The sequence below is a fragment of the Sardina pilchardus genome, chromosome 11 (genome assembly GCF_963854185.1).
Source record: "Sardina pilchardus chromosome 11, fSarPil1.1, whole genome shotgun sequence".
NCBI lineage: Eukaryota > Metazoa > Chordata > Actinopteri > Clupeiformes > Clupeidae > Sardina > Sardina pilchardus.
The window spans coordinates 23,429,810-23,448,485 of record NC_085004.1 but is presented as its reverse complement, the minus strand read 5'-3'; the positions used below and the strand labels follow the sequence as shown (position 1 = coordinate 23,448,485).

Below are 18,676 nucleotides of genomic sequence, written 5' to 3'. Positions count from 1 at the left end.
CATGGTGATATGAATGCAATTATGAGATTACATGCCACATGGGGATTAGTATCTAGTTAAGATTTATGCTCATCAACTCAGAACTTCTGTAACATACAGGCTAAAGTGAATGGTAACAAGTTGTTGTAAAAAGCTGGTATAACCTCATTTGTCCTGGATCACCTTATCAAATAGGGCAAGGCCTTTTAAACAAGGCATAGCCTAGACATTCTAACAGGTGCACTGTGAAAGCAAGCACCTTCACCTTTATTAATACACTACATTGCCAAAAGTATTGGGTCCCCTGCCTTGACTCCCACATGAACAAGTGACTTCCCATTCTTACTGTAGCCTAATCCGTAGGGTTTTATATGACATGGTTCTACATGCTTTAGGAGCGCGTTTAAGGGAATTTTTTTTACCATTCTTCCAGAAGCGCATTTGTGAGGTCATGCTTTGATGTTGGGTGAGGAGACTGGCTCTCTTCTAAGTCACCCAAACGGTGTCCTATTGGGTTGAGGTAAGGACATTGTGCAGGCCAGTCACGTTCATCCACACCAACCTCTGTCACTCATGTCTTTATGGACCTGGTGCATATTGGAACAGGAAGGGGCCATCCCCGAGCTGGGCTTGGCCCCTTAGTTCCAGTGAAAGGAACTCTGAATGCTTCAGCATTAACCACGAGATTTTGGACAATTCCATGCTCTCAACTTTGTGGAAACAGTTTGGGGATATTCAAATAATATGCGATAATACGCACCAATGCGCGCCCTTTGGCGCATGGAAGAATTCCCCCCTCCATGAATGAGTTTGGATATTTCTAGGCTACTCACTCGCGCCCTCTAGATGCAAGTTTGTAGACTACTGGAAGAAGGGTCCCACTAACATGGTGCCTTGGAAACGCTCAGCATTTATTGATCACCAGGATGCGCACTCCAATGTAGCCTAGATCTAGTCCAAGGAGTTCCGTGGTTGGCTTATCGTTTTGAGGCAAACAGCTTGTCTGGGTCTGGGTGTGTTTCACAGACTGTCACTGAATGGAGAAATCAGTGGTGATGGAGTACTGTTGAGCCGAGCGTAAGGTGACGTTTGTATTGAGTTAAAAGCTAGCTAAGATAATCGCATCCTCTTCTTTCCGTGGGCTTTGTCAAGTAGCTTTACTAGCAGCGGTGGCATTGACCAGGTGGGCTTTTGCGGTTAGTTACGGTCGAGTGTTAGCTTTGTTCAATAACCGTGACGTTAATCGCTAACGTTACCCGGTTGTTAACGTTAGCCTGTAACGTTAACGTAATCTTAGATATTAGGTAACGTTAACGTAACACCGACGCTAGCCAGCAATTCTTTGCAGTCTCTTGTCTTCATAGCAGATAATTAGCTTAACGATAGCTAACCAACTATTCTGAATCTGTAAACGTTTGTCATACACTATCGTTAGCAGCTACTACATTTAAGTCGAAATGAACGCGTTAACCATTTGCTACGTGTAAACAATTTATTCTCCAGCGATGCTTGGTTAATTTGCATGCTCGTGAAGACAGTCTTAGCTGATTGTAGGTTGCAATGGCATGGCTATAAAAGTCTTCGGAGGATATGGATAGCTTACTTCTCGGCAGCTCAGTTAATACTCTCCTTAGGCGGAGACGTGCAAATCCATGGCCAGCATTTTAGCTATTATGGAGTTCTGATGCGAGAATGGAGTAGGAGCTAGCTCAGTGAGAAATGTTAGGACTTCTTGTTAGAGAGCCACCTTGTTGGCCTAACAATAAGGTAACGGTAACGACAACGCCGCCCGACTTAGAATTCCTGGATGTGACAGAGCAGTTTGCCATCATGACTGATCAGCTAGCTCATTCTCATCAGTGCCTTGGACATGGCTATTCTTCACAAACGCTCCTAACCCTTGCCTAAAGGTAAGCGCAATACACCTCATTCAAAAGGTTAAGGTACAATGTTCAGAAGAAACATTAACATGCCTTATTCTGACATTTTTCTGTTGTAATGTGCTAACTAACTGTGGCACACTGAGTTTGCCTTAGAATGTTGTAATGGTCAGGCAGCGCAGCAATGAGTCATGAATTGCAGCCATTCATTTTCATTTTTACACCCAATTTCTATTCACAAACGCCTATTCCTAGCGAGATAACTGGCTGACCGTAGACACACATTAGTTAAGTCATTTTGTGTAATTAATGACTTTTTTCACATCTTAAACACCAAATAGTGTCCATCTTCATGGACGTCTGCAGCAGGAATCCCAACCGAACAGCCCCAGTGAATGAAGGAGAATCCAGGCGAGCAGACATACCACTTTGCTCCCGCACAAACGGGTGGAGCTGGCCGCCCCACCCATTCCAGCTCTTGGCCTGGCTCCTTTACCTGTACTTCGCAGTGACAGGTTTTGGGGTGTTTGTCCCTCTGCTACCCCCTCATTGGATTCCAGCGGGCTACATTGTATCCTTGACAATCGGTTGTAATTCATTGTTTCCTCTCCTCTCTCTAATGATTACAGATGACCTGTTGAATGCCTCTTTTTTTGCTTAGCTCTTTATTCAACTAAGACAACGTTACTTGAGAGTTAAACTGAGTGAAAACTGCAGTTACTTTTCCTTAACACCATAACACAGTGCACTGGGATTACATTTGTCTGTCATTTGTTTGTCCACCTTACTGCGGTTTCCATTGACCCTGCTGACTACAATGTCCGGGCTAAGAGCTACAAGGGTCCAGTGCCGGTCTTTGATAGGACGAAGCATGCTCATGTCATTGAGAACTGTCACTGCTACCTCTGTGAGGTGGATGTGTAAGGATCAGGCCTCTCTCCTACCTTTCTTTTTCTGCAGAATAGTCCAAACTTAAGCATAGCTTTAACAATCTGGTATTGTCAACTATAGACCAAAGTGCTATAGACAGGCACTTGAAGGGACATAACCACTACACATAACTACCCCCTTTGTATTAAGAGTAGATCATGTGGAAATGTCAGGCATCTTGTGTAATCTGAACTGTTCAGTTGTATTTAGTTAACGTACACATTACTAATGAACTCTTGTTGCTCTGCGTCTCCAGGGGGCCAAAATCAAAACACTGCAGTGCCTGTAACAAATGTGTGGCAAGCTTTGATCACCACTGCAGGTGGCTGAACAACTGTGTGGGTAGTCGGAATTACTGGTGAGTCTAGATATTCACATCATTTGACAACTTATCAGCCAACTAGTTGAATCACCTTCCTATGAAATATACACAAACGTGCATTGGTGCATATTGGTGGTATGCTTGTATGGCAGGAAGTCCAATTGTTAAGCTACTACCATTTTAAAATGTCACGTCGTTAACGTCAGTGGTTAACTACATCTGAAAGAGAGTGTACTTTACTTTCTCTGAGAATATTGCAGCCTTCCTTTTAAATCACAATACTAGCCATAACTAGATCAGGAACATGTTTTATTTCCATAATGCCTCACACACACACACACTGAGTCATCACCCACCTGATTAGGTCTAGTGAAGAGAACTCCACAAAGACCTGATTTATTTTTAAACTATGTCATGGCCCTGAAAAAACAGTCTCCAACAGAAGTGCTTATTTAATCATTCTCGAGGGAGATGGTAGCTCAGATGCTGTTTCTTTCTTTTTTAATGTTTTTTTTTTTTTGCTTTTTGGTCTTCTGCCTTATTATAGTGTGAAATGTGTCTGGTTGGAATTCTTTCACCTTCACTCAATTGGTGATTAGAAAGTTTGGTCACTTACCGTGGCCAGGAATGTTGGGAACAGGCCATGCAGTCCGGTGGTCATGCCAGGGTCTTTCAGCTCCATCACAATCTCCCTGCTGCACTGATCTCAGACAGGGCTCTGGGCCGAGGAGGCCTCGTGCTGCACGGGTAGTCAGGCGAATGTCAACTGCAGGGCACACAGGAGAGGGGAGACAGAGAAGAACATGTTGTTGGTGTTGTTGATGAAGCAATTTCATGCACGCGTGCATCACTGTTCCCTCAAGGCAGTGCCGTCCCCGAAGACTTTAAGAGTCTCAGGACTGAGTGTGATTTGTTTGAGCTGAAGTCAAAACATGCATCTGGTGCTGGTTGTCTCATGCACTTCCTGGCTTATGCCCTTATTGAGTCATTTAAATAAGCTGCACTCTACAATAACACGATTTTCTAAAACACTTCTTTTTCTCTTTTTATTACAGGCTATTTCTGAACAGTGTAATCTCCGCTCTCGTTGGTATAATTCTGGTGGTGATCATTGCCAGTTATGTGTTCATCGAGTTCTTTTTGGATCCCTCAAAACTGCGCTCAGACAAACACTTCCAAGGTTGGTGTCTTTTTTTGGATTGTGTAAAGCGGCTCCATTTGTTTCATCATGCTCTTGCAGTAGGCCATCCCACATGTGTGGTGCTGGCTTGAAAGACTGCATTTCATTTCGGGTCCCTCCCTGGGTCTTACCAGCCTTCGGTTCAGTGGCTCAGTCATAGTAATGCATGTACTGCATTTGTCAGGAATTACATATCTGACTTCATTTACGTTTGCCAAGCGGCATTACAAATATACAAACATGACAGTGAAGCATAGCAGTAACTAGGGCAAACACATTGTTTTCCCATAAAACTTCACATGTTCCAGATTATTTCCTCATCTGACGTGTCTCAAATGGGAAATGGATATGCATTTGCTTATTTTACGTTTTTATATATTTGTGTCTTATTAAGTAGTTGGAGACTAAACTTAAGACTCTCATCACTGATAACACAGTGGCGTATAGTGTCAACATTGATGTGTTTTGTTGGCAGCCATATTTGTAACTTTAACCTACACACAATGAGGTTCTGGTTCAAGGCTGACGTCAAGTTTATTTACATTGTGCATTTCATCCACAGACGTCATTCAATGTGCTCTACATAAACAAAACCAAACAGTAATAGCAAATAAGCATATAGAAAGGCAATAGTCAAAGAATAGTTTAAAAGGTAAAGATCGTAATAAAAAGAAAACGTGAAACGCACAAGGTGAAATCATTTAAATGAAAGAATAGTTAAAAAGACTAATTAAAAGACACAGGGCAGGACCACTTTCAATGCAGATTCAGAATTTGACGTCCATCCCCCTAAGCTCAGTGCCTCCATGACTGCCTGCTTCCAGTGCTGACCCTGTCTCTCCCCGTGTCTCGTCTCTGTCCCCTCTGACTCCCCAGTGAAGAATGAGTCGGTGGTGTGGTTTGTGTTCTTGCCTGTGGCCCCTGTGACCACCGCTGGCCCGGCCATCCCTGCCCTGGCCGGCATCACCGTCGCCTTAGGCCTGCTCTCGGCCCTGCTGCTGGGACACCTGCTTTGCTTCCACGTCTACCTCAGTGAGTCTTCCTTTCCCTCTCCCGCACCTGCCCCCCTGTGATCACACCAGTGTTGTAACGAGTGCAAATAATTGCTGAAAGGACGCTAATAGGCTACGTGCAGGAAAGGCTCTCTGTACGCTCGTGTGTTTCCGATGGAGCCAGGTGTGTTTGAGCCTGCTGCTATTGGTAATGCAATTAGTGTCTACACGGACCTGGTTGGATGCTGCACCTGGGAATCAGCACGTTACGACAGAAAGATTTATATGTGTTGAAATTGTTATTATTAGTTGAACAAGATATTCAGTGTCAGAGTGGAAGATTTAACGAGCATAATATAACAGAAGATGCCGTTACAACAGTTTAATTTCCACCGGAAATAAATGTTAAAGGAAGAGCCTTTTGTGCACCTAGGCTATTGCTCGTCTCTGCTGTAGAACTACAAATTGTTTTTTGGGAATACCATAGGGGGGCATGTTGTCTTAAAGAGTTATGTTAACTTTAGTGCATCCTTAATTATATAAGCTAGCTAGAATGAAAGTCCACCTCTTTGTTTATTTTATTTTAGCAGCAACATTAAAGCTAATTTGTTTAGCTCATTTTACTGTTACATTTTTAAACTGTGACTGGAAGAACACAACATTGGCGTGCCTGAAGAAGTTTGATAAAACACTGAGATAGCAGTTCTGTGTGGGAGCTGGTTCAAAATGTAACTTGATCGAAACATACTAAAAGTGGAATCATAGTTGTTGGCGTACAGACAACATGTTTCGTTAGATTTGTATGTGTGTTTGTGTAACATTTTCTGTCTCATTGGTGACTTAGTGAGGACAGGAAATCCAAGAGGCGTAGTCAGGAGAGCTCTGTGTTTCTGTCCAGCTATGTTCCTCGTCTTGTTGCTATGACCACAAGAGGACTGAAACAGGAATGCCTCATTTCCCCAAGCCATATTCTCCCAAATGTCAGCTTTCAATAAATACAGGCAGCTCTTTCTCTTAGAACATTTTTTTTCTATTTACTTGACGGACAATGGATTAATTATCCATTACCACACTTTTAGAAGCGTTTCAGCTAGTTCACATATTTTTTTTATTTCAACTCTTTTCAACTTTTTTAAAACCTAACTGAACAAAATGAACAGGACATACAGTGGTGAATGTATTTGTATACCATACATGTTCATTCTTCTGAGCATGCTGATTGAGTGTCTGTCTAAAACAGATTCTGTTTCTAGTCGGGATGTCAGGTCATTTTTCTTCTCGGGCGCTTGTTAGAGCCAACATGTGAATTTATTCCTGTGTGACATATGTGCCCAATGATTAGCCATGTGATTGAGACTGGGGACTGTTTGTTTCATGTCTCGATGTTGCACTCACATTTTGTGTGTTGCCATGAGAACAGAGAGAGGCCTTTTGGCAGTGTGAATGGAGTTGGCAACTACATTTAAATCCACTAGGGGGCAGAAGAACTACTGGTCTGGAAATGACATCTACATAATGCCAATTTGCTCTTGTATTTTTGACTGTTCGCTTAGTGTCACAACAACTTGTTAATCCTTTCACAATGCTGCAGTTGGTAGCTGTCAAAATCAGAGGCACTCCTACTGATGCCAGGTGTATTTGAGAAGTCCAGGGACAAAGTTTGCTTACTGCTTTACATCCTGTTTTCATCTCTAGTGTGGAATAGACTTAGCACATATGACTACATTGTGCGTCAGCGGCATCGTCAGGAGGCAAGAGACTCAAACAAAGGCTGCTCTGTTAATGACCCTGGGCCTCCACAGATGAGTCTAATGAAGGTAACAAATTCTACATATTTTGTACATCTATGTGTTACAAAATGTACATGTAACATGGTAATGTAATTTATTTATTCCCTATTCATTGATGTACAGTGATGTTTTGAAGTTGCTAGTGTTGTCAGACCGCATGCCAAGCAGTCAAGTTTGTCATTATAATTTCCATCCACCGATGCTTAGTGCATCACCAAGTTTGGAAAAAAAGAGAAGGGTTAACCCTGGAGTCTAGGTTGCTAATTTGGGCCATGACTAAGGCCACTCGGAGGTGCTGCACACAGACACTAAAGAGCCATGGCGACCCACCATGGTGAAGAGGCAGTGACGAGCACACACGCCAATACAATTGCTGCTCCTCCCAGAATAATTAGCACAACCCTCTCCCCCCACGGAACGCCAAGGGAACACAGGAGGGGTGGGAGCGTTCGAGTGTGGGAGTGGAGCAAGCATGGGAAAGTCTGTCAGTAGGGAACATGAGGTCACTTCCATTCTAAGATGGGAGTCCACTCCAAAGACTATGTCTCCATGCTGCCACATTCCAAGTGTTCTGACAGTGAGCGATAACAGCATGTGTGGACATTCTGTGAGGGAGAAATAGAACTTGAACCATGTCCTTCAAGAAAGTCTTTTACAATTTCTTGGTAGAATGTGCTACAGGCTTACGTAGACAGTTCCCACTGTATTACATAGCCTATTCATAAAGGAAAAGAGAAAGGTGTTGAATATTTATTTGATAATTAGTCCTATCCTATGGCGTTAAATACAGTTTTGTATACTTGAAGGTCGTAAAAGGTTGTGGGTATTTCACTAAAGATCCTTGAATAGTCATGGAACTAATACTGTACACTGTTGAAGTGGATAGACTAGGCCGAATTTCGGACATAATCTAAGAAGATTTTATTATCACCTTAGACAAGATGGCTTACAGCCTCATTAACTTATGACTTCCAGCCGGGGTGTAACTAGCAGTGAAATTAAAATTAAATTGGTGCATTACATCAATTACCAAATCATGTCAGAAGTGCAGCAATATTGTAAACAAAGATTTTAAATGCAGTTGTTTACTGAATTCCAAAGAAAATACACGTCCATGCCAGATTAGAGATTACAATTGTGTGCCTGGGTTTTAGGAACTTTGGAAATAAGCGTCAGTGGCCTCTTGGCCAAACGGACCTGCAGAGCAAAGCCCAAATTTGCCAAAGGTTCATATGGGTATTCCCAGGCTAGATGGTTGAAGGACTGCCCAGACACCAGTCTTGGCCAAATGGGCAAATAGATTTGTATGAAATACCATAAGGCAGTGCAGTCTTTCAGCAAGTCACAGCAGTTATATGATGGGGCAGATGCCTCTCTGCACCTCCAGACTTTGACAAGTCTCTGAGAAAAACTGAGGACCAGTTGTGTGTATCTTCATGTCTGTGTGCATGTGTGTATGTCTGCTTGTGTGTGTGTGAGAAAGCTCATCATTCTCCCCTCCTCCTGCCTGTGTTTGTTAGGACTAGCAATGAAGCGCTGGCTGTTTGTGTGTGCAGGACCTCACAGCGCCTCGGAGCTGGTTGTTGCTCTTGGCGGGCCGCAGGCGGTGGGCAGGCCCGTCTACTTCATGGGGCAGGGCTGCTCTTGTCACCCTCCCTGGAGTCCACCCAGACTCAGCGCAGTCCCTCGCTAACACCTCACTCTCGTTCTTACACTTAAATGCATAACTTCAAAGACGCACAGGCCATGCCATAGAAGCCCGGCACACATACACACACCCGCCAACACACACACACACACACACACTCACCCGCCGCCTCCCTGGCCTCTAGTCCCGGGCTGCTTTCCTGCTCTCTGCAGCATGCAAGGGTAGCCATGGTAACGCTGTGTTGGGCTTGGCATGGGCCGCTTGTGACAGAAGGCCATTCCAGCTGGTGGACCCACCTGTGTTTTGGGAAGGGGTCCACAAAGGCAGTCAGACGGCGTGCTTCTCACAACTGGCCGCCATTTTAAACCCGCACCTCTGCAGAAACCCCTGCATTAACACAAACCACACTCACGACCATATTAGCCGCCAGGCTTAGCACGTACAGTCCAGAGTCTGGAACAACTCCACCGCTGACGGAATCAATATAAATGGCAGCAGACATTAAAATCAGCCTGGAAAGTGTCACAGACCTTGTTATTAATACCATTATGAATTCTGCTGAGCATTAGTCTGTGCAGGGTGCTGTTATATAAAGATGTTTTTACGTTGGTGTAAGAGCTTTTCCAAATGATTTGTACACCATAATGTGCAGAGTCAGGTACACATTTCATTTTGATATTCGGCTCTTTAATGGATTCTGAAATGGGCAGGTAGTTCTTTATTACCCTCATGGCTGTGGGTGTTCCTTCCGTGCAGAGGGGTCATCAGTTGTAAATGGAACATAATGCAAGTCTAATGGGCTTTCATAATCATGTAGCTTCACATTAGGACCATTTTTCAGTTGCAATGCTTCAACTCCCTCAGGGGAAATCACATCTGTAAGAAACATTGGATTTGATTTAACCAGCACTAAATGTCTCCCTTTTTCACGGTCTCTCTGTTGTGCTCATATAATAGTTTGATTCATTTCTAGTGTGCTTTTTACCTGCAGAACTTAAGCAAGCACAAGGCTTTTTACAAAGAATGATACAACATGGTTCTAACTAGTGAGCATCCACTCAATCAATAATAAAAGGTGTCTTTCCATAATGAACCCTTTTCACAGTAGACATTTCTGGGTTCTGATTCACTTCAATTGAACAGAGACTTCACTGAAGTATTAGTGACACCTGTGTTTGCCCTGGTATTTCATGCCAAAATGGCTACTGCGCAAAAGGTCTATTGTCTTGATGTAGAGTTGAGTTGGTAAGAAACAATGACTGTAAAACAAAAAAACAATGACTACTATCAACATATTGCCTATTATCTTTGTTGTTATTTCCTGTTGGTCCGACAGGATGTGAGCTACTCTGGAACGCTTGGCTACACGAACCCAGAGATGGATGTGGAGGACCCCACCACCATGTCATCTCGAGAGGGAGCCGCAGAGTAAGAACCTTCATACCAGCACCATGTCAGTCAGACTGACCACAGTAGAAAACAGCACAGAGGAGAAATGGCCAGGAACTAACAGTCATACGTATTAAGAAAAAAAAGTATGATACAGGGTCAGATTCTGCAGAACCTTGCTGAAAGGACAAGACAAACACGTGGTGGTTTGATTGATGACTAGTACCAGTGTTTCCTTCCTTAGATGAAGCTATGACCTGCTATGACCCATGGGACAGACAATGGGAAAGACATCAGGGTCAAGTGGAAGTTGTGATGTATTAGCTAAACAATACGTATACTGCTTTGTCGTGTTGATGTTAAATCTGTTGCCTTAGCTTTCCTCTGAAACTACAACAAAAAGTCAACTTAACCAAATCCACCCATACCTCTTTAAATGGACAGTTAATGACTCGAAGACTACGGTAGGTCCGTTTTGTAGTAGCTTTTAAAAAGTAACACATACATATATTTATTTAACTTCCAATTGGCCAATTATGGTATTAGGGTCTATGTGAATGGTCATATGAAACACCCCCAAGCACTGGCAGTAAGTGAGGAGAAAAATGAAAGGCTTTTTATTTGGCTATTAAAAGCGCAGCACTGAAACACCAGCCATACTCTATGGAAAGTCACTGTGAGCATCATTGGGGCTGTGCCGTGCCACTGCCAGCCAGTGTGTTTTGCCAGTGTTTTAAGTTCTTATGATATGGGTATTTTTTTTTTGTTTGTTTTGATTTCCTTCCTTTTTGGGGAGGAAACCCCCTGACATTTATGGCTTGTGGATTCTTATATACAATCGGGGGGATTTACAGGAGACGTTTATTAGGCAGGCTTCACTCTTGAGACGATGTATATTAAACAATCGGTGGTTAAAGGGGGGGGGGGGGGGGGGGGGCTCCACACCTCAAAAGTGTGCCAGATTAATTTAAGCTTGTAATTTGGAGTTTATCTTCAGTTCAGGGGCTGTTCATATCCTGTTTGCACATGTTCTAAAGGGCACGGAGTAAATCGCAATCAGCATTAACTGTAATTTCATAACACCAGTGACAAAATAGGCTTGTTCACCGTTGTCATGGGGACTGTTTTCTTTGCAAAAACAAAATGTGCAAGGCGAAATTCTTTTCCCATGACTTTAATGCCATTGAGAAGGAAGGAAAATCGTCTGTTGTCGAGTTTGACCTCTGAGTGAAAGGTCGCATGCACACAATATGCAGTGTACTGTAGTTTAATTCTTTAATAAGTATGTGCAGATGTTAGAATTTGGTCTACCAGGTGAATGCATTCATGACACATGGAGTTTCAAGGGACACGCAATGTGCACAATGCACAATGATGACACTCACACTCTGTACTCTGTGCACATTTCAGTGGAGTCAGACACTCGTTGCATAAAATCAGACAAGTCATTACTCTTACAATCTAGGCCCAGGTCCAACTGAGCTCCATGCGACAACAACAGCCAGACACTGTGGTTCACCTCACACACACATTGCTAAATTTGCTAATGAGAAACTGCCGTTGTAGATCATCAGTGATGTGCTCCTACATGAGGTGGGAATTAACTGATGTGAGGGCATGTCTTGAAAAAATAGTCTACAACTCTGCATGAAGGGGAAGGCCAGGGATTTTTATACAAAATAAATCTACATTTATTGCTTGTCAGTGTGGTCAACATTTCTGTAACATAATTAGCCTGGTTAACACCAGACCTGATCTCAATTGAAATAAGGCTCAAGGGGCATCACCAGTAGACTAATACCTCTGGATGCAATTGGATAGATCTTAAACGAATCAGAGCAATTAAGGGGATGATACTGTATGTGCAGAGCAATGGGGAAAAAAAACAGCTTCAAGAAACATTTTTTAAAAAACTGCTTTGATGTCATCAACCGCTTCAATGGTTGTGACTGGCGTCCATACCAGGACCTCCAGAGCAAATTCAAACTTGCCAAAAGTTCGTCTGGGTTTTCCCAGGCAATGATATAATGCTTGATGAAGTACATATGTGAGGCATCCACTGATACTACCGGTCAATGTTTACTGCTGGTCTTTGCAGACATTGCCAAAGGGTTATTATTTATTGGCCAGACATAGCGACAGGGTTAGTATTTACTGTGAGCTGGACAAAGAGCTGTGACAAGTTTAGGAAATGCTGGTGATGATTTGTTTATTTTTTTGTGAATAGTATTTGGAGTTCCAAACTCTCTTCCTACTCCACCTTCTGTTGCATGGAAAGTGAACGACACAAACATAACATGTTTACCAGGGGAGACTGGCCACGACACGATTGGGGAAAAATCACAGGGTCATCTGTTTGATTTCCTCCCCCAACATGCACAGATACACGCTAGGGAACTTTTAGATGTGACAAAATGCAGACAGAAATTAAAGGGACACTTCACCGATTAGCATTGTATCTAGAAAACCAGTCATGTTTTTGAATGGTCATGCATCATTCCCTCAGTTTGCCTTGAGATGGGAGAAATACGGATTTCAATGAAACCCATGAATAGGACTTCCTGCTTTCAATTATGTAAAATGATGATTTTTACATCAGTGAAAGCAGGAAGTCCAACATTGAAATCTGTATTTCTCCCATCTCAAGGCAAACTGAGGGAATGATGCATGACCATTCAAAAACATGACTGGTTTTCTAAAGATACAAAGCTTAATGCTAATCGGTGAAGTGTCCCTTTAAGTCATTCTAAGGGTTTACTTGAAGTCTAACATCAAAGCTCAGAACCTCGTGACACATCCTCTAATTTACCTGTCTTTCCTCACCCTCCCTCTCTTAGGTACTATGGCAACGGACGGGTGAGAAGTTCACCCAGTCGGATGGTGGATATCGAGTCCCTCCCCGCTGACGCTGTAGAGCACAAACAGCCCCCACGCCCCCTTAAACAGGTAGAATGCACAATTAATTACCGTTTGTCGGCCTCAGAGCAACAACCTCCTCTGTGTACTTCAAAGTGCAAGATGAAGGCCACCCCAGCCAATGTGAGGGCAATTTCAATCCCCCTAAAAGGCCAAAACTGCCTGTGCACTGACATTTATCTTATTTGGCTCTTACTCTTAAACAGTTAAGGTAAAGTCCCCTGTGGTTTTTTTAATGTCTCGATTGTCAAAGCTTTGAAGCATTGAGATTGCACTGAATGGGCCTGATTGCACTGAATGAATGCATCCTCTGGTTTTACTGTACTTAAGCCCCATTATCCTCTGGTTAACGGCTATCTACTGTTTCCTGAGGCCTCCTTTGCACTTAAGCCTGAATGTTATGCCTCATTTGTAAGTCGATTGGGATACAAATGAATGAATACGTGTTGTTCATATAATGAACTAGAAAATGCAATTCCATGGTAGGAATTACCATTGCATGTAAATGCAAAAAGGTTGCTGTGTGAAACATTGTACTAGTTAAAAAGACAATTTGACACAGTAAATAATAGATACATGTAGGCCTAATAATAAAAACCCAATTACAGTTCCACTGAAATTACTATGAAACCCACACTTAAAAAGTGATTTATGAAAATGCATTAACATTGTGCACTATATAAGTCTTCATTTATTAGAACTAAAAGACTGAAATAAAGTTGCCAAGTTCAAACAAAAGTTGCAAGTGCTGAAGTTTAATAGGCTACTGAAGTTCACCTACAGTGAAATGACTGGTAGGCTAGCTTATATTATCTACACTTTAATGCAGGTAAAAAGTGTATACAGGCTACATAGGCTATGTAAAGAGCTTCCCATACGGAATAGGGAATACAATCTCAAACAACGTCAATCAACCAACCACGTTGATGCTAGGAATGGCAGCAACAGGACATTATATTAAGCAAATGTAACGTTAGTAGGCATATATTTTTTATGTACACAAACATATTACAGGATGAGCTAGTACCTATCTTCTGCGAAGTGTAGGGATGTAATGATGCATCGTGACACGAATAAAAATCAGTACAAATGCGTGACTAAGTGTCTACCTAATAAGGATATCCCTCTGATTCCTTCTATCACTGTGTGCCACGCAGAAGAAGAAGAAGAAGGTGCGTAAAATCCCAGCCGAGGTGATCAATGACCGGGCCTCCGAGAACGGCAGTAGCTCTGCCAGAGCCCTGCCACACAGCTCAGCAGATATGGGTAAGACTGCACCCCCCCCCCCCCCCCCCCCCCCATCAGTGCTACAGTACCAACGTGCGCCAGGATTGTGTATGATTTGTGTCTGTAAACATGGCCTTCATCACCAAGGGTTGCTTTGTCTACATACGAATGCTAATTAGACAGGTTATTCAGGTTCTAAGCAGAACATGTGTTATTTGTATTCACTGCTAAAAGAAAATTGATAAGAAAATTAAAACTTGATATTTATTGATGTCTGTATGTACGATAACCAGGGTATCCATATTTATACGTATATCTCAGAAAACTTGCAGCATAGACCACTTGTGTCAGTCTGTGCTCTCTGGGAAGAGAACCTCTCGTCAAAGGCAAGCATGTACTGTAGCTCTGCCAACCAAGTACAGCTACAGAAACATGTGCCCACTATTACCGTTTAGATAACCTGTGTTTTGAATTGCAGGCAATCAGTCTGGTGCCAGCATGCTTTCAGTACTGTGTTGTACTTGTTACCTTGTCACTATGGCATTTCTTTGTCATACTTTAGTCCAGAGTGCAGTATGATAAGTCCCTAGAATGCAGCTGACGCCTTCTGATAAAGGCGTCCACTTGCCTGTGTTTTGATGTTTGGTTGACATTTATTTATGCTCGTATGGTAACACCTTGTGCCCTTTAGCACTTCACATAGCTAAGTAACACTAGTGTGAAGTTATTCTCTTGAAAGCCACCTGCTGTGTCAGTAGTATGTTATTTTAGTATGTTTGGCATCAAGATGTTCTGATTGTAGCTTAAGTTCCTTTAGTGTCGAGTTATTATCTACTGTGATTTATAGTGGCATTGGACAAGTATGTGATTAGACAGGTTCCACTTTTATGGTACAACGTTTGAGTGTTTTATTTGTATCAACAAAGTAGCTGTTTGTCTTCATAATCTACTTGAGGAATTGTGCACCTTCTGTTTCCTAGTGACGTGTTTTGGTGGGTGCATGTGTCAGTTTGTGTGTGTGTGTGTGTATGTGTGTGTTTGTATACAGTGTAGTCACTTGTGCCCTGTCCTCTATGCTCCTTTCCCCTCCCCTCTCCTCCTCTGCTGTGCTCCTCTCTCCTCTCTCCCTGTAGAGCCCTCTGTAGCTGCAGCCACAGTGGTAGCCTCCATGAACCAGCGCCTCCCCTTCCCAGCGTTCCCCCTGCGTGCGTCGCTGCCCCCGCTGATCCCTGTGCAGGCGGCAGGCCCCCCCGCTGAGTATCACTCTGACTCCGCAGAGTCCCTGGAGGAAATCCCCGTGGCTCTGGCGCGACTCGGTAGCGCCGCCCTGGCTTCCACCTCAGGCACTGCAGCCACTGCTGCCACCCCTGCGTCCTCCCAGCATGCCTTGCTGTTTCCCTCTACCTCCACCTCCACCAGTCAGAACACGCCCTCCCCCCAGCCCCGGACCAAGCGGAAGGCGGCGCCGTCGTCCCGCAGGCTGGCAGAGCAGCGGTTCGAGATGGCCCTGCCGCAGGCGCCCATGGTGTTCGTGAGCCGGGGAAGCGGAGAGCCCATCGCCCGGTCGAGACACGTCCCTAAGGTGGAGGAGACGGGGAGCAGCAGTAGCGGCGTGGGGGGCAGACGGAAGCAGACCAGCAAGAGGAGCCTGGATGAGCCCCGACCCCTGAACTCCCTGAACTCCAGTGCAGGGACGTCTGTGGCCTAGCAGTGGACTCGCCTCCCGGAGCGAGTGAGTTCTGGGCTAGGAGGAGTGGGGCAGAGGGAATATGGGACCGGACAACCCAGGTCCTGCTCTGGGAGCTTCTGGCAAACACAAGGGCAGCTACTCTTTGAAAAGATGTAGACAGGACACAATCAACAGTCCCCCCCCCCTCAGCCGTAGCACTTAATCTAAATGCCCAGACAGCACCTATGCAAGCACTACAGAGCAGAAGGATGCAGTATCACTGAGTGTGAGTTGGGTGTTTTCAGCTGACCGTCTCCCTCAGTACCACATTTCATTCAGATTAACCACTACAATCACTACGTTATGACACTAGGTACTAATAGATAGTCATTCTATACATTTCACTATTACTATTCTGTAGCACTGCACAAGTACGGTTTTCCCCAGTGATTATATGACACTGTTTTTTGAAAATATATTTATTCATATTTAATGTTGAATGCCAAAGGTTATACTGCACAATCTAATTTTTGTCTGTTTGTTTTTTTATGATCATTTTTTTCTGTACTGTACCACACTACCTTAAATCATATTTTTTACATCCATCTGCATTGCAAGCTTTTATGTGTGTCATTAGTGAAACCCATGAAGCTGAAATCGCCTGGCTATTTGTCAGCTTATTGGACATTAAAGAGTTAAGTAGGTTAGCTTTTGAGCGCCCTGAGCGCTCACCGGAGTGTTGATTTTTATCTTTCATCTTTGGGGTGGAAGACTACAAACTCTTGACCTAAATCCATCCATTTCTATCTTGGCGCCTCCTCTTTTGAAACCTGTCACAATTTTTTTTTTTTACTCATCACAGAACCCAACAATAAAACCATAACTTGGTGTAGCATTGCACACTTAGTGTTTTGTTTTGTTTTGTTTTGTTTTGTTTTCGCCTTTTCTGTTTCACCTCATTTTCAAGTGCTGGATTTGGGAGTCATGCCTGTCCTTTTTTTTCACAGGCAATCAATTCTTATGAATCAACATTCCATGAAACTCACACATTCACACCGGGGCCAAAGCAAGCAGAGCAGAGTAGCGCTGTTATGCACCCTCCCTCTCACTCCCCACGATGCGCTCGCTTGCCTTGCTGCGCCGTCTCGATGGCAACAACGATTGCACGCAAAATACATCCGAGCCAGACAGGCAGCATTAGTGACTTCTCAACAAGTAAGGCCCATAAGTCATTCATGTGTCCTCACTTGCATTGATAAGACTCTGCAGACTTAAAGACCTGTTCTCAAAGGCTTAGCAATAAAAAGAACTTTGGAGTCTACCTACATGAGCAGAAGACACATGAGCCATTCATACTGGGCTTTGCAATTACAAGCACTGGGCTAACTGGTAATCAAGAGATATTCATCAAGAGAGCATCACAGTCACTGTCAACACCCAGTGATGGGAGGTGCACTGTTTTAGACAGGTAGAGATGCTTTTGTTTTCAATCTCCTAGCTGTCAAGGTGCGTGAAGAACAGTGTTGTAGAGTGATGCATTCTACAATTTTAAGTAGCTTCACCTAAAAATTACAGCATATTCGAATTCGATCACTACTGTTGAAGGAAAGACAGGGATTGACAGAGATTACAAAAATTGTTCACGAGCTCTTTTTAGAACACGATGAAACATTATGAGTTGGTGCCCTATAGTACATGAAGCTAATACTTGTTGAATTCAAAAATGATGGTATGCAACTAATTTTGTCAGAGCTGCGTAAATAATTTCTGTTATTCTTGGCAATACCATCCAGTGAACTCAGGCTAGCACTCTTGTAATTGTCTTCTCCTGCTTACTGAAGTAACACATATTTCTCCTGACATAGCAAAACAAAACCATCATATTAGCTCTGTTAAATAGTTCGCTGCTCAGCAAGTCTGCCATCACCTTAATGGTATGATGCTTCATGTACAGAGCTAATGGTGACTCCCTTTCGTTCTGATGGGTCACGTCAGCCTGGCCTGCAGAGGAGCAGTTCCAGCTTGGAGAGGCCTTGGGGCCTACAGATCCAATTTCCAGCTGAGACGACAAAAAGAGAGGGGGGGGAGGGGGGGGAGGGGGCATTTCTTTTCCACAAAAACAGTTCCCAATGTTCACACTGGTCCACTGCCCTGGCTTTGTCATGGCGCTCCCATAAAATGCATTTGATAGCTTGACCACACGTATCTTTAATCACTGCCATGGTTTAATAGTGACACTGAGGACTATATTCATTCTGGGGGCGATACGGGGCCTCTCAGTAGGGCTTTTTTTTTTGTTTTTTTGCTTCTCGCACCCCCCTTTCCTTCCTCCTTGACAGTTGCAGGGTTTCTGTTTATAGTGTGTATTGTTTGGTTGGGACAGATAGTTTTCTCTGGCACTGTCCCCTCTCCACCTCAGCTGGCTACCACACAGTCCCCCTGCAACCGCTGGGAAGAGAGAAAGAGGGAGTGAGTGAGGGCGTTTTCCATGGCAACGGAACACTACGCCACCATAACACTGTCAATCAGAGAGCCTTCTAGGGAAGCGGCATGTGGCACAACATGTCGACATCCGAGGGCTCTTTGAAAGCGGAGCTTGTGGTTGAAGACCGAGACAGATCTGACACCCCTCATCACCCTTGTGACTGACTTTTTGTGTATGTGTGTGTGTGTGTGTGTGGCTGCTTAAGAACGATGCCCACAAGTGCATGTCTCGCATGCCTCCCATGCCTGTCGGTTCCATTAAGGCCTGGT

The 18,676-nt window shown here is 43.7% G+C and overlaps 1 protein-coding gene across 1 annotated transcript; it reads left to right on the top strand.

Annotated features, from left to right (window-relative positions):
* The first annotated feature begins 855 nt into the window (after positions 1–855).
* Positions 856–16,814, top strand: zdhhc1 (zinc finger DHHC-type containing 1). The gene is made up of 11 exons (XM_062549886.1): positions 856–1,889; positions 2,201–2,430; positions 2,604–2,779; positions 3,046–3,147; positions 4,167–4,291; positions 5,168–5,323; positions 6,979–7,100; positions 10,058–10,149; positions 12,948–13,056; positions 14,184–14,292; positions 15,387–16,814. The coding sequence occupies exons 2-11, from the start codon at positions 2,212–2,214 to the stop codon at positions 15,959–15,961; spliced, it is 1,785 nt and encodes a 594-aa protein (XP_062405870.1). The 5' UTR covers positions 856–1,889; positions 2,201–2,211; the 3' UTR covers positions 15,962–16,814.
* The last annotated feature ends 1,862 nt before the right edge of the window (positions 16,815–18,676 follow it).

Coding starts and splice junctions, on each gene's coding strand:
- zdhhc1 (XM_062549886.1), top strand. CDS start 2,212: ATGGACGTCTGCAGCAGGAATCCCAACCGAACAGCCCCAGTGAATGAA. Junction 3,148..4,166: donor GTGGGTAGTCGGAATTACTG/GTGAGTCTAGAT, acceptor TTTTTATTACAG/GCTATTTCTGAACAGTGTAA. Junction 14,293..15,386: donor ACACAGCTCAGCAGATATGG/GTAAGACTGCAC, acceptor CTCTCCCTGTAG/AGCCCTCTGTAGCTGCAGCC.